This window comes from Cucurbita pepo, chromosome LG03 (assembly GCF_002806865.2).
Source record: "Cucurbita pepo subsp. pepo cultivar mu-cu-16 chromosome LG03, ASM280686v2, whole genome shotgun sequence".
Classification (NCBI taxonomy): Eukaryota; Viridiplantae; Streptophyta; class Magnoliopsida; order Cucurbitales; family Cucurbitaceae; genus Cucurbita; species Cucurbita pepo.
In genome coordinates this window covers 1,505,619-1,520,300 of record NC_036640.1, presented here as the reverse complement: position 1 = coordinate 1,520,300, position 14,682 = coordinate 1,505,619, and the positions used below count along the sequence as shown (strand labels likewise).

Genomic DNA, 14,682 nt, shown 5'->3' with positions numbered 1-14,682 from the left:
TAAGAAAATCTTTAATAAGAAGATTCAGTATGCATTTGAAACCATAAGGGTAGAAAACAAATTACAGCTTGGTGGGGTGCCTACTCTGCATCAGTTTGCAGTATTCTACGGTCCAATGCCACTTTTCTTTGGAATCTCTTCTGATTGACATGATAACTTAACATGTAGCTTAAAAGCTTCTAGTCATATATGCTATTGCCTTTGGGCGTTTATGTGCTGCAAATTTCTCCTCATCTTATGCACACAACGGAAGAAGAGAAGACACTGAAAATGCTATCTTTTCAGTAATAAGTAAAGGACCACGGTGCCACTCTGTCAAGATTCGTGTTGGGTCAAAGTCGAAACTTCTGACATCAACATATTTCCTTCTACTTCTAAAGTAAATAAAACACCTTAAAGTTTAACGGGATGAACACAAAAACATTTCATTCAAGTCAGCATCTCCTACAGTCCATGGCCAGAGATAATAGGCTGGCAAGAGAATAGTTATCATATGATACACCCTAGTTAAAATGTTAAGCAATGGATATACGAAATTTATTGCACACGAAGCAAATGAGAGTATCTAGATTTGACAGGAATATAGTCAGATTCGTGTAGAGCATTAAACAAGGCATTTTCATGAATCAAAAGAGAAAATCATAGATGTAAAGTTGAAACCATACCAACACCCAGAACTGTTCCTTGAAAGGCTATGGAATGTGGACGTTGGATTTTACATTCCAAATTGATTGGCTGTAAGAATCAAGGCCACACTTTTCATCGCCACAAGAGACGTCCCTGTTATCCTAAAATATGTTACTTCCAGGTCTAACTTTCAGATTGAAGAAGAACATTAACTCCATTTACAGTAGATTGGTTAGTCGATGGAAACCATCTATCCTGCGAAAGCCTTCAACAAAAGGGTTCCTAATAATCCAAATGTTCTTCTTCAAATCTGCTGAGAAAGAGAGAGAGAGAGAGAGAGAGAGAGAGAGAGAGAGAGAGTAATGCAGAAAACAACCAACGCTCAAATTAGATAATACTATTGGGTAAATTTGTATCGACACATTTTCCATCATTAAAAGACCATCCCTTTTAACAGATTGGACAAGGAAAAGACTATTGATCAACGATGAAGCAATGCAAATCATCATCAAGATTTTGGTTCTTTCCTGGAATGTGCTCAACTTCCACAGGATTACACAGCACTGCAAACTATATTTGCATATAGCACACCATATGATCATGTGTTCATGATCTTGGAACTAGAAGTAGGTGCCTTCTGGAGGTTGGACCAGCTTTCGGTTATGCGGGGCTGTCATTTCCTTTTTCAGCTGCGTCAGTATATCCTCCATGGAGTACTCTCGCTGCCAATTTGCAAGAAGTCCAAATTTTTTTGACTCAACCTGTTGGAAATCAATCATTGGGTAACAAAACAAAATTAGCACCGTAGAGAAAGAACATGAAGATCAGTTAATAAAATCTAGGTAGACAAAATATAACAGTTGGTGTACTTGCTGCTATTGGAGCTAAAATTCTGAAAACACAAGTTTAATGTACAATTTATATATTCATATTACACTTCTCTTTTGGTCTTTCTTTCAAATATCAACTTTTAGTTCAATAAAAAAATACCGAGAGATTCATATTGTCAACTATGTGAATAAAAACAAAGATACCACTCCAGTTTCATGGTTCACGCATGTCATGTTGACTCTTGAATGAAAACGAACACTTGGTGGCTTATCAGGGTAATCTTTATCACAGAAAAGCTTCAACTGATAAATTCTACCTTCATGTACCGTCTGCAAGAAAAAAAGAAGCATGATGAATTTTTACTGCACCATACGTATCGCCATAAAATAGCAATTGTAAAATAAGGTAGACCGCCAATTTTCTGCTTAAAACTCCTGAGAGCATTTATCGTACCAACCATTTACAGACCCTGCCCCTTCATGTTGTTGATACAAAGCTTTGAAAAAAAAAAGAACTTTCCTCCAAAATTCAAGAAGAAAGACATGTTAGCTAATTACAATTGGAAAAGAGCAGGAATAGTGCCTATAGCAATGAATGATATTTGATGAATTATATATATATTTGGTGGTAAGTACGAATTATAAATTTTCAAATTTTCTTCACGAGCAAGGCAATGAACTAAAATTCCTGAAAAGAAGGGCAGAAGCCATTACATTGTGTGGACCAATAATGGTGCCAGTCCATGAACGCATATAAATGTCATCTCCATCATCCATTCCATAGCTCACAGTACCATCACCAATGCCCTTTTCTCCACGTTCTAGTTCCTCCAGCAGCCGGAAGTTCCTAGGAACTGTGATAGAAAGCAAACACTTTAGAAGATGCTCAAGTTTTGACAATGGTGAGACATCTACATCACACAACTTTACAATCTGCAATGTACAAATTATTTAATCGACTTGCCCTCACAAAGAGCAACATAGAAAAATAGTGGACCCAACCGACTGGTTTACAATCACTCCACACCAATTCATTTTATTCATAGAGAAGTATAATCATATTGATAATTGTACTAAATTATTCAAGAATGTCCTGTCAGACATTTCTCTTATGTTCATTATGGTGCTTCTGTATCAAAAGCTTCATATGCCATCACATTGATGAACCAAATTGACATTCGTACTAGAATGAAGGAAAGATAGGAAAAAAGAAGGATGAAATTTGAGAATTTTCCTCTTATTCTCCCAATTCCAAGCTATTTGGAGAACTCATTATCAGCACTGCCCATCTGGCTTCCTCTCCATTTATTTTTATAACCACTTCCTATGAACGAATCTCTCAAACCATGCGGATAAACTTAAACTATTCCATATATCGACTACACCCAGATGCCAACATATAACAGTTAATATTACTTGCCTCCCTAGAAATCACCATGACCTAGCAAAGAGTATGCTAATATTCCCATTTAACTGCCCTCATTCAACCAAACTATTGCCATTTATTTCAGTACATGCCAAAAATTAACACCCCAACAAAATAAGCCACAAATTTTAAGGATGCAATTGCTCTTTAAGTAGCTTACTCCATGGTGTAACAAAAAAAAAAGGGATATTTCCAATTTCCATCAAACAATTCTGTACGGGGGCTCCAAATGAGTACCACATAAGCACGAGGAAGATTTAGCAAATCAATCATAATATGTGAAAATCCAACACCACCTGGGTCGTGTCTATCTTGGAACACAGCGCACATCAAAATTGTTTTGCAATTTAGCACTGACCTACCCTGACAAGAATCGGAGATTGATAGTAACAATCTGGAAATTCCTAGACATGGCTGGAAACTCAAAAAATCGAGTACTAAATTACATAAATGTTCAAACTCCAACCATACATCATAAGCACCTGGTTACATCTATAGCTTCCACCTAGGTTCAACTCCCTTCAGACACCTTAGTCTTAGTCTTAGACCCTTGAATCTTGACTACTTACCGCTCAAATTTAGGTTTGGCAAGTTCCAATTTGATTTCAACCACCCCTTGTTGTACCATCGCACATTCCCACACCTCATAATTATTAGTGCAGGACAAGTATTCATCTTCCCAGATGGTTCCGTTTTCCACTTTCATGTTTATGTCAATCTTGGGTAGCAGTCTAGCATAAGTCTAACTTGACATCATGAAGTCCTTCCAATATTATCATTTAATCTATACGGTAAGCCAAATTTTGAACATCTCAGTGATTTTCCCAAGAATTGCATGTTTCTTTGAGTTAGTTCTATCATATGAATCATATGTTGGATTTTTTAACTACTAGTCCTTCATTTGACCAACTTTTGACTCGAACACATTTCAATGGTAGGATGAGCCATGGTGAGCTAATATATGGTCAAAATATGCCAGTAAATATACTAGGAATAATACAATATCTAGCATTCTAGGGTAGAAGTCTTTCGACTTGTTCGCCATCAAAGAGGGAAAACGAGGGCCGACTACCAAGGTCTCTTAAGTAGAGCATTCACATTGGTTGCCATGAACTCAACATTTCCGGGTGCCAAATTTCAACTCAAAATGTGCGACTTATTGTGTGCACCCCTTGATCACTCAAGCGATGAAGGCTCTACGCGTATTGGCTCTCACTGAAGGTGACTGGGAGACAGCGAAGGAAACCGATGAAAACATCATTATCCAAATTATTTAATGAGGCTTAGGGATAAAAAAACTGGCAGGATGATCCCCCAAACACATCCTACTCATGTTATATAAATTACAGTCTACATTTGTAAATTAACTACTTTGATTTTAAGAAAAATGCACAATTTTCAGTGAAAGCTTAACTAGCATACTCCCGTTCAATCATTTGCAAAGTCTATTGTTCAGTCAAACTTGGAGGAAAAAGTGCATGAGTTAATTTTTTACATGTCTGAGGCTTAAGTGACATCCAAACAATGTTATAAAAGTAAAAAACAGCATCGAGATATTTTCGTCTAAAGAGGTGAGGCACAAGCCTTGAAGTAGTTTGAGGGATTATCCTCAATCTAAATACAAAAGCATTGATAAAAACCATCAAATTGCATTATCCAGTATTACTAAGAATAACTATTATCATCATTATTAAAAATTAAAAAACTCATATATCCAATTTTTACTTACTTAAAGAAAGATCCTAAAATGTCATTCAACACCGTTCTTATTATCACAGACAAGTTCTACTCATTCTTTACGTTTTTGTTTACAGAGTTCAATTGAGCCTCGTCCAAAGCAAGTCTCCATCCTAAGCTTCAAGAAGTCTTCTAAAGTACGTTATGTATGTAAAGAAAAATCTGGAACAGTCAAAAGCAGACCATTTTTCTCCTCGTTTAGATGTTTGAGATAATTAATGAAATCAATTAACCTTGAATTCGTGATTACAAATTGACTTTAAAACGTAGCCAAAATACAAGATGATGTAGAAGAGCCCCAAGAATACATGTAATTAAGACAGCTACGAGATACAGGCATTTATACAACAACAAAAAATGTGATTCATCGGTCTGGAGCGTGTCAGAGTTTCTAGTTCACAAAATACACATAAACAATAGCCAGTACCCAAACCCTCCCCCCCAAAAAAAACGATGTAGCGGACATCTATCCAAAATAAGCCACAGAGAGTATTCACAATAAAGTAAAGACGAGTTCAATCACGAAGGTCCAACATTATTTCACACCAAAACTAGTTTGACCTACAAAATCAAGTATAGCATTTAGATTTCAGAGAAAACCGAATCTCATAGAACACACAGAAAAACATGAGTAACAGAAGCAAATACATCAACGGCGGAGAATGCAACGCACAGATATTTGCAAAGGGGTCAAATAAAAGTTAAAATATTGAACAATTAACACAAGTCCATCAACGAACAATAAAAATATCGATGAAATAGTCAAATCAGAAAGAAAAAAAAAATTGAAGGATTTGAAAGAGAAAGCTTGAGATCAATCAAATTTTGACGAACAGATTCAAAAGACTAACCAACAACACTCGAGCCTCCTGAACCAAGCGTCATAGATGAATAAAAAATGGCTAACTACGATCAGGTAGCAAGGATCTGATCGAAGAGTGAAGGAAATGGAACACTTGAAAAAGAAGAAGAATCTAAGAAGATAAAATGGACGGAACGAGGGGAATAAAGAGGAAAACTGGAAGGCTTGTGGAATCGATAGGTTAGGAAAAGGGGGCAAAGAAAATCAATTATTATTTCGGAATAAATGACTATATATATTGAATGGGCCTCAGAAAAATAAATGGGCCTCAATCTGTAGGAACCTTCGACAACTGGGCCTCCATATTCTATAAAACTAAGCCCGTCATGTTCCAATCCATTGGGCCTTTACTAGAAAATTGTGTGGATTGGTCCCTAATATTTTTGGTAATTTTCCAAATTCTCAATTATTTAATATAAAAATTGAACAATTTTAAGCTTTTTTTTTTCCGATATTAAATTGGAAATTATTTAAAAGATGACAATCTATTTAGTATATTTATTCTTTCTATTTGTTTCCTTAATATTCAATATTTATTTTCGATAATAATAAATAAGGAATACTTTTTAAGAGTCTAATTTTGAATCCAAGCCTACCACTAGCTAGTAGATATTGTCTGTTTTGACCCATTAATATCATCAGCTTCACCGTTTCAAAGTATTAAATAGAATTTAAAAATATATTAAATAGGATAATAAATAAGAAGTTGGTTTAAGCAGAAAAAGTAGTTGGAAACCAAATAGAGTTGACCTAAATATAGCATATAAATAGAAGCTAGAATGATTGCATGTCCAATTAATTCATGTATTATTTTAGCATAAGTTTATTAATACACAAATAAAATGCAAAATCAATGCAGTTTCACTAATTAATTAAAAAAAAATTGAATTAATTGGTATTAATCTCAATTGTCCTCAACTGCCTTCCATCCATTACTCTTTGCATTTATATGCCTTTCTAATCTACACTTCAGGGTTTTTAATCTTTGTACTAAATCCTTCTTTATTTGGAAGATTGAAATAAATTCAAGAAATATTCATTCAGAAGATGGGTCCCTTTGCACTTAATTCTATTTAATTTTGTTACTTATTTATAGTATGCTCCCAACNCCCCCCCCCATATGTATATATATATAAATGAATTTAAGGCCTTTCAAAAAATAAAATTAATTTATACTTTGATTACATAGAACAGTAGAGATTACAAGTACGAGTTTAATTATGGTTTAACGATGTGTTGTGCAGAAGACAAAACGAAGGGAGCTGAGACCAAATAAAAGAACCAAAGAATTTGGTGCTCTTTCAATATCTAAATAAAATTAATATTAATTCAGCTTCTCAACTCTATTTTGGCCTCTCTTACACTTTTTTCTCAACAAAAGCTACGCCATTTTCTTTTCAATTATAAAAAAGAACATTTAACACCCAAATGGAAGTTGAAGACAGTTTAGATTTGGGTGATTTTCTTTACATCTTTCTGGCGGCGCCCGTCGACGGAGGCCCTGAAGCGGCGCCGTCATGGAGAAAATCAAGCAAAACAGAGCTTTTGCATTTTGGGCATTTGGGTTCATTCTCCGACAGCATCACGTACATCAGGCACCGAGGGCAGCCGACCAGCACCATCGATGTCGCTTCTGGACTGCTGGAGTATCGGAGAGCCGCACCGCTGTCGTCCTGGTTTAGTTCCAACGACACGCAAGAGCTCGGTGGCGATGTGGGTGACAACGTCGCTGATCGACTCGGCGATGACCCCAAAGGATGTTGCCGTGGCGGCGACAGGTTCAATTTCAACTCAAGCTTTGGAACACTTCCACTGCTTCTTCTGCTCATTTTCTCCTCTTCTAATNAAAAAAAAAAAAAAAAAAAAAAAACACAAATTTATCAAAATAAAAACACGGCGTCTTAATTATGAACTTCCACTTATTTTTGCTAAACCAATAACATGCTATTGAAAAACCACTTGTACTTTAACAAGTTAATCCTTAATTATATCAATAATTAACGCTAACTTAAGCTTTTTAGTAAATTAGTGATTTAACACTTCATTTTCAAGCTATGAAACACCCAATTTGTAGCAATTTTACACGAGCGAAGCGGAAGGAAAAAGAAAATGCCGCTTTCAAACTATTTCAAAAGAAAACAAAAACAGAGCTTTAAACCCAATTCAAAGCTCTTCCAGAAAAAAAAAAAATAAAAAAAAAATAACTTGAAACGTTGTAATATGGATATACCTTGAAGTGCTGGAAAGCAGACGGTGGCGATGGCGGCGGAGGAGGGTGAGAAAATGTGAGTGAGTTTGTGGCAAACATAGGACTCCGGGGAATGATTTATATAAGAAAAGGGAGGGTGGGAAAGTGGGAGGCAGAGGAAGAAGAGAGAGAAATGGGTATTATTATTATTATTATTATTATTATTATTATTATTATTTCTCTCATTAATTTAGAGAGGGAGAAATGAATTTTGTGGAAATGGGTGGCAGAGAGTGTAAATTAAGGGGGGCAGGAAAATGAATTAATGTGGGAAATTAAATTAAATTAAATTAATAAATAAAAGGGAAGAAAAAAGGAGGAAAGTAATTAGGGGATTTATTTATAAAAGAAAAGCCAAAGAGTCCTTGGGTTTCATTGATTACATCAAGAGTCGGTGTTTATTGTAATTTTTGGCTGCAGAAATCAAAGTTTGCCGACGCCCATTTATTTTTTTATTAAACTCCAAGAATTAGCTGCCAATGTTCCGCCAAACTTAAATGACATTTTTATTATTAAAATAATAACCAACCCATTTTCTTTTACTCCCCAATTTAATGGTACACGCCACCTCAGATTAAATGAATTGCACGNTTTTTTTTTTTTTTTTTTTTTTACCTCTTAATAATTTTTTTAAAAATAACAATTTATTTATTTCCCCTCCTCATCTTCAAATTTCTATTTTTTTTTTTTATAAATTAACTCAATATTTTGTTCATTAATCATTAAAAATAATAAATCATTTTAATCCTATCTCTATGCCACTATAAATGAACAAATGTTGACTATTTTAATAATGAACGGTCTAGATTGACTGTGTTCATATATGTATCAAAGTTAGAAGTAAATAATATAGATAGATTATCTAAACTCGAGTGAACTTAATTAATATTTGAGGTATGTTCCAATGAGCCACACTAATCAGTTTGATTCTTCTAATACACAAACGTTTGAAAACCAATTCATGCTATATATATATATATATATATATATATATATATATATATATATATATATATATATATATATGGTACCTGAACTTTCGAGCTTGAGATGGGTGCATGCTTTTTGAGGCGAGTGCATACCTTTTTTCATCATAAACAATTGAGGCGAAGGAACTATATTCTTTTGTAAATAATGAACTTTCTTTATTTATCAATTTTTGTCATTTTCTCATGTAATGTAATTTTTTTAATTTACGTCTACAATCCATTCGACCATGATGCAAATCATAGAGCGTGATTACAATGAGCGTATATCACATATTCAAAAGATAATTTATGTGTTAATTAACTCATTTTAGTAGATAATTCACGTCATGAATGAAATATGTCATTTACTCGTTTTTACATTTTTTAATTTTTTTTACCTGAGTTAATTTTATTAATTAAAAGTAATGGTAATTAAATTAGTAATATTTTGGAGGTAAAATAGTAAACTTTTAAAATATAGAGAGTAAAAATAAGGTATTCTTTCTCATTAAATAGGTATACCTAAAAAAGAAATGGATTTAAAAAAGTTAAAAAAAAAAGGGATAATTTTGGGGGGTGTAAATAAATTGGATCGAACTGCAATAATAAATAGAATTAAACAGCTTAATTAATGTCTGTTGCGACTTAATGAAAGAATGACAACTGCCACATATTTAATTATTCACGTTTTGTGATAAACATGGAAACAAAATGGACCCATTATCATTTTCGTTATTATATATACATTTTAATCTAATTATATTTTTTTAGTTATTTAGACGTATTAAATATATATATATATTATTTTATGAAAGACGAAAATTAATAAATATATAATCAATTAAACTGTGTATTTGGATGGACTTGTAATAATGGTTCATAAATAAGCTAATATTTTCGGGTCTAAATTTTTTTATTTGCTAAGGGAAATCTAAACCCATATTTATAAATCGATTTAAATTCAGCTTAAGTCGATAATTCTAATTAATTAATTAATTAAAAAACTAATTATGTTTGTATTTAATTTTATTACCCGTCTCCTCCCTTTAGTTAGTCAATACTCCCGATATTGACCTTCCACATTTTAATGTGAGGATCCGTTGAGTTAATTGCACATGCCAAAAAAATTATTAAATATGGCCTCCAAATTTGAAATAATACTAATAATAAATAAAATACAATTTTTTAATTTTAATTTTTTTAAAGATTATATTTGATAACAATTCAAAATTATTATATTAAATAATATTAGGATCCATTCGAGATTTATCTTTGACAAATAATCTTCATTCAAGCACGACGTCAACTCAATTAGGTTAATGGACCGAATTCGTCGAACTAAAGCTAAAGAAATGAAACGAGACAAATAGAGGTATATATCTGTTAAGGAGGTTAAAGGGTGTCACACAAATAGAGGTATATATCTCTTGAATCCTATTTTAATAATCCTCTCTATATAAAAGTTGACCCTCATTTTCTGGATCTATCAATAATGATAATTAATTTTCTCTGTCTTATGCTATCTTCAAGTCAACTTTTTCAACACCATATTCTTTAATTCGCATCATAAACTATTTGAAGGGAAACAATAAGAGTAATTTAATCTCACATATATATATATATATAAAATGAAAACATAAGTTATGAAGTGAGAATGGAGAAAATAATATTGAAATACAAAGCTTGTTTGGTGTTCATACAATAATATTTATTTGACTTTAACCCATAAATTGAATTGGTTCAATTTAGGGAAAGGATTAAAATTAGACCCATATTGTTAATATTAGGGGGAAATAATAAATATGGGTGTTTCTCTATTATCTATTATCGCTACCCCTAAAATTAAATAAGAAATCACAATATTAATTATAATGCACATCCAATTAGTGCATGAAATGAATATATTCAATAAATGTGAGCCCAATGCTCTCATGATAGGTCGTTACCAATGCTCTCATGAAATCAATAATGTCAACTCCTACCTCTCCTATTCACTTCCTATGCCGCTATGTTTTCTTTTTGTTTTTTTGGTCTCAAACCCTAAATATTATTAAAGACGTATCTGCTTTTATCTTTAATCATCGTTCTTCTTCTTTTTTAGGCGTTTCAAAAGTGAGAATTTTATCTACTTATTAAGAGACCACCTAACACAGATAATTTGAACATAAACAAGTCATTTCAGTATGTAGAGGGGGGAACGAAACATTTCTTACAACAAGGGGGGTGGAAAACTCTCTCGAGCAAACATGTTTTAAAAATTTTATGGGAAAGTCTGAGAAATGACAATATCTACTAGCGGTGAGCTTGAGATGTTATGGTTTGTCTTCACTAACATGCTTACTACAAACACCGAGAAAATCAGCTAAATATGTCGAGTTGCATAAAATAAAATAAAAAAATAAAATTCAAAGCCCCTCAACTGTAAAACTTGGAATTTGAATATTGAAACCAATCCCCATTGAATGGAAGTAAAGTGCATTTAGTTGATAGCATACCTGTAGACCAGCCATAAAATTTGGGTACAGAGAGCAGACAGAACAAATATATACATAAATAGCAGCTTGTTGTACAACAATTTCATGCTTTTATTATTTTCAAATAAGAGTGAATGACAATCAACTTAGCTTAATTAATCATAGGGCGTAGATTTGATATATATATATATAATTATGAGTGATGGATAGAGTTGAAGGAGGACACATTGTTCTACATCTACAGTTAAGAGTCCTATCAAAGTGTAATAACAAGAACGGGTGGTGGTCAGTGGCATGGGACCTAATCATCTAATATCGGCTGCCGGTTGAACACTGTTAGAAGCTCAGTCATAGGCCTCACCGTGCTATTCACTGCCTCGTGTTCTTCACCCCTGCACTCGACCAACTCTCTTCTAAGACTCTGCACCACCTCATTCAATCTCCGGATGTTTTTCTCCTGGGAAAGGATAATCTACAGTAGCATTGAAAGAACTTTTAGTATTATATTTACAGATCATATTACAAACCAACAAGACCAGTCATAAATAAAATGGACAAACCAAACAAGAGAACGTAGTAAAGTTGGCTTGGCCCATCGCAAGCAGTAACAGCCAAAGTCCATCGCTAGTGTCTGTTTTGGCCCGTTACGTATCACCGTTAATCTCATGGTTTTAAAACGCGTCTACTAAGTAGAGGTTTTCACACCCTTGTAAGGAATGTTTCGTTCGCCTCCCCACCTAATGTAGGATCTCACATTAGTGTTATAGGAGAAAATGATGGGAAAATTCCTGTATTTTCTAATGTAAGTCTTCAAATCATAGCTTCAAACACTTTTGGTAGGATTCCCACAAAGATCGCATTCTGAAGAAGATTCAGGTTGTCTCTAAAAGCTTTCAAGAGCAACGAAACTAATAAAAGGGTATTATGCTTGAAAAACTCTCTACCTTTCCTTATGGTCAAAAACAAATCTTTGAATATCATTTTAGCAAATCTTACCGTCCACCATACTATACAATATCTACTAGCGGTGAAGGTGGCTATCCAATTTTACCTATCAGTCACCTTCACAATATCTCAAGACAGCAAAATCACACACGAGGAACACCCTAGCACTTCGAGAGACAGGGAACACTCCCTTCTAGACTGAATTCTAAGCCAAAATACCAAAATGTTCACATGCCCACGTGAACAAAATATATGTAACACCCCAAGTCTACCGCTACTATATATTGTCTTTTTTGGACTTTCCTTTCCAGAGGTTTCCATACCTTTATAAGGAATGCTTCGTTCCCCTCTCCGACCAACGTGGGGATCTCACCTTAACCTAATGCATAAATTGTTCCTATGTAATAGCAACAGTAACAACAATCGAAAATCTAATCATTTAAAGCATTGAAAGAAATTGAAACACCTGAAACATTCAAGTAGTTTGGCAAACTTGAAGGCAAAAAGAGATAGAAAACTGGAATTTCACCTTTTCTTTTACAGCTTCCTCTCTTTCAGACATATGGGGTTCTGTCTGTGAGGCGTTTGGGCCTGCTTCAAGTTCGTTCTCATACTGTTGCCTCCACTCAAATTGTGAGGAGAACACGATGAGTAACAGCAGACAGACAAGAACCCAAGGTCTTGACATTATTACAACCAAGTTTTGTGGTTTCCAAAAAGTAGTAAATTACCCGTTCTTCCCAAGAGCTGCATATACATGGCTATACATCAATATAACTCCATAATTATAACAAGAAACAAGAGAGAACATAATCAAGCAGAATTTGATTCCTAATGGATCTACAAGAAAGAACTCGGAATAACTTCCGCAATGTTCTTCATCAAATTAAGCATTCGAAACGTAAATTGAACAGATACCCAAAAATTGGAAGCTCCAGAGGGAAACTCCGCCGGTTATCTAAACAATTTCAAGTGCTTACCCTAGCATTCAAAGGAATCCATTTCCCCCGAGAGCTATAATTCAACACATCGAAAACAAAGACACGAAAAATATTCAACAATTTGTACCCTGTTCCCAAAATTTCCTCACCTTTTANCAAGAAAACTTTTTGAGAGATATCATAAATGCCAAGATATGTTCAATAATTGATTTACCCGAGTAACCATAATTCCTTAGAAGTTTAATTTTAAACAAATTTCTGACAATTCCACTCAATTTCTCTTTTAATAATTTCATAAATGTTAATTGTAAGTAAAGGGAATAAAACATGTGACCAAAAAATAAAATAATGAACCAAAAGTAGGTGAGTGGCTTAAACACAAATATGAGGCGCTTCTGTATCCTCAACTAAATATAATAGCAATAATAATGATGATAATGAATGACCCAAAAATAATTTAGTTTCATCGGACAAATCTGTCCTATAAATATGTGAATTCCCACCCTCACAAAATCACACCTTTCACTAAATCCAACCCTCTCTCTCTTNCGAAATTAGCATCCACTATAGTGAACCACTGAGAACAGCTGAAAACATCAATCCCGCAAAAGAATGAATGTAACTAGAAGAAAAATCTGGAAGAAATTTAGGAGAATTAGAAATTAAAAGAAACCCACTGATCCAACAGCGCATCTCAGTTTAATCGGAGTTGGATTTCTTCGAGTTGAAGCTGCGAATGGCGTCGCATTGGGCTGGGTTGAGCGAAAGTGAGCCTCGCACGTGTCCACCATAACCCACGTGTCTGGTTTTGTACATGAATGGTTAATACAAATATAATCAATAATTAATCTGAGCATTAAACGACGACAGCCTGTTTAAGTTAATGGGCCTATGTTTTGGGGATAATACACCACTTTTCAACGAAGAGATTGGGCTTTATATTAATGGGCCTATGTTTTGGGCTATTTTTATGGGGGAGGTGACAGGCGGCCGGCAGGGAGGGAAAAAAAAAAAAAAAAAAGGTTTATTTTAAAATTATATTATTACTATCATTTTATAATCATTATTTTTTTTCATTAAAATGCTTCACCAACTTCCATGTAAGATGTAATGATTTTATTAATTTAGGACCAAAATCAAGTATTTATGAAACGTCAGAGATTTTATTGTTTAATCAAATAAACCCATTTTTTCAAAAAATAAATAAATACAATAAGACAAAGTCAACACAGAAAGCTATTAACACAAGTCTAATTAAATTATTTTGACATTAAGCACAACAAAGTTGGTAACACTGTGATATATATTCACACCTTTCATTTATTTTAACAGAAAATTATTACGTGATGAAAAGATAACCAACTAGTGATAGTGATGTCTGAGTAAAGTATATGAAAATAAACCGATACTACGTCTAAATTATTATTAAAACATATTTATCCATAAATAAATAAAATTAATTTGTTTAAAATATTAAAGAATTATTTTATGGAAAAGAAGTTTTCAAATACTTCTGGAAGAAGCAACTTACCTTTTTAAATTATTGACTTAAAAATATTGTTTTCAAACACATTAGAAGTATCAGAACTCCAATTTGCCCTTTTTTTTTTTTTTTTTTTTTTTT

At 33.5% G+C, this 14,682-nt stretch overlaps 3 protein-coding genes across 4 annotated transcripts; all 3 read right to left on the bottom strand.

The window, feature by feature from the left end:
- Window positions 1–987: 987 nt before the first annotated feature.
- Window positions 988–5,688, bottom strand: LOC111791240 (ubiquitin-conjugating enzyme E2 variant 1C). The gene is made up of 4 exons (XM_023672503.1): window positions 5,472–5,688; window positions 2,172–2,311; window positions 1,662–1,787; window positions 988–1,388 (listed from the first exon to the last, which is right to left on the bottom strand). Exons 1-4 carry the CDS (start codon window positions 5,503–5,505, stop codon window positions 1,248–1,250), a joined length of 441 nt encoding a protein of 146 aa, XP_023528271.1. The 5' UTR covers window positions 5,506–5,688; the 3' UTR covers window positions 988–1,247.
- A 1,054-nt stretch (window positions 5,689–6,742) lies between these two features.
- LOC111791110 (early nodulin-20-like) lies at window positions 6,743–7,857 on the bottom strand. 2 transcript variants are annotated; one of them, XM_023672323.1, is made up of 2 exons: window positions 7,713–7,857; window positions 6,743–7,329 (listed from the first exon to the last, which is right to left on the bottom strand). In XM_023672323.1, the coding sequence occupies exons 1-2, from the start codon at window positions 7,788–7,790 to the stop codon at window positions 6,949–6,951; spliced, it is 459 nt and encodes a 152-aa protein (XP_023528091.1). In that variant the 5' UTR covers window positions 7,791–7,857; the 3' UTR covers window positions 6,743–6,948. The 2 variants fall into 2 exon arrangements, with proteins under 2 accessions (XP_023528091.1, XP_023528090.1); XM_023672322.1 differs by having other exon boundaries at window positions 6,743–7,325; window positions 7,709–7,814.
- Window positions 7,858–11,306: 3,449 nt separating this feature from the next.
- Window positions 11,307–13,213, bottom strand: LOC111791054. The gene is made up of 2 exons (XM_023672239.1): window positions 12,647–13,213; window positions 11,307–11,644 (listed from the first exon to the last, which is right to left on the bottom strand). Exons 1-2 carry the CDS (start codon window positions 12,803–12,805, stop codon window positions 11,474–11,476), a joined length of 330 nt encoding a protein of 109 aa, XP_023528007.1. The 5' UTR covers window positions 12,806–13,213; the 3' UTR covers window positions 11,307–11,473.
- Between the last annotated feature and the right edge of the window lie 1,469 nt (window positions 13,214–14,682).

Coding starts and splice junctions, on each gene's coding strand:
- LOC111791054 (XM_023672239.1), bottom strand. CDS start 12,805: ATGTCAAGACCTTGGGTTCTTGTCTGTCTGCTGTTACTCATCGTGTTC. Junction 11,645..12,646: donor AGGAAGCTGTAAAAGAAAAG/GTGAAATTCCAG, acceptor ATGCTACTGTAG/ATTATCCTTTCCCAGGAGAA.
- LOC111791240 (XM_023672503.1), bottom strand. CDS start 5,505: ATGACGCTTGGTTCAGGAGGCTCGAGTGTTGTTG. Junction 1,788..2,171: donor CCATTATTGGTCCACACAAT/GTAATGGCTTCT, acceptor TTTTTCTTGCAG/ACGGTACATGAAGGTAGAAT. Junction 1,389..1,661: donor TGAACCATGAAACTGGAGTG/GTATCTTTGTTT, acceptor GATTTCCAACAG/GTTGAGTCAAAAAAATTTGG.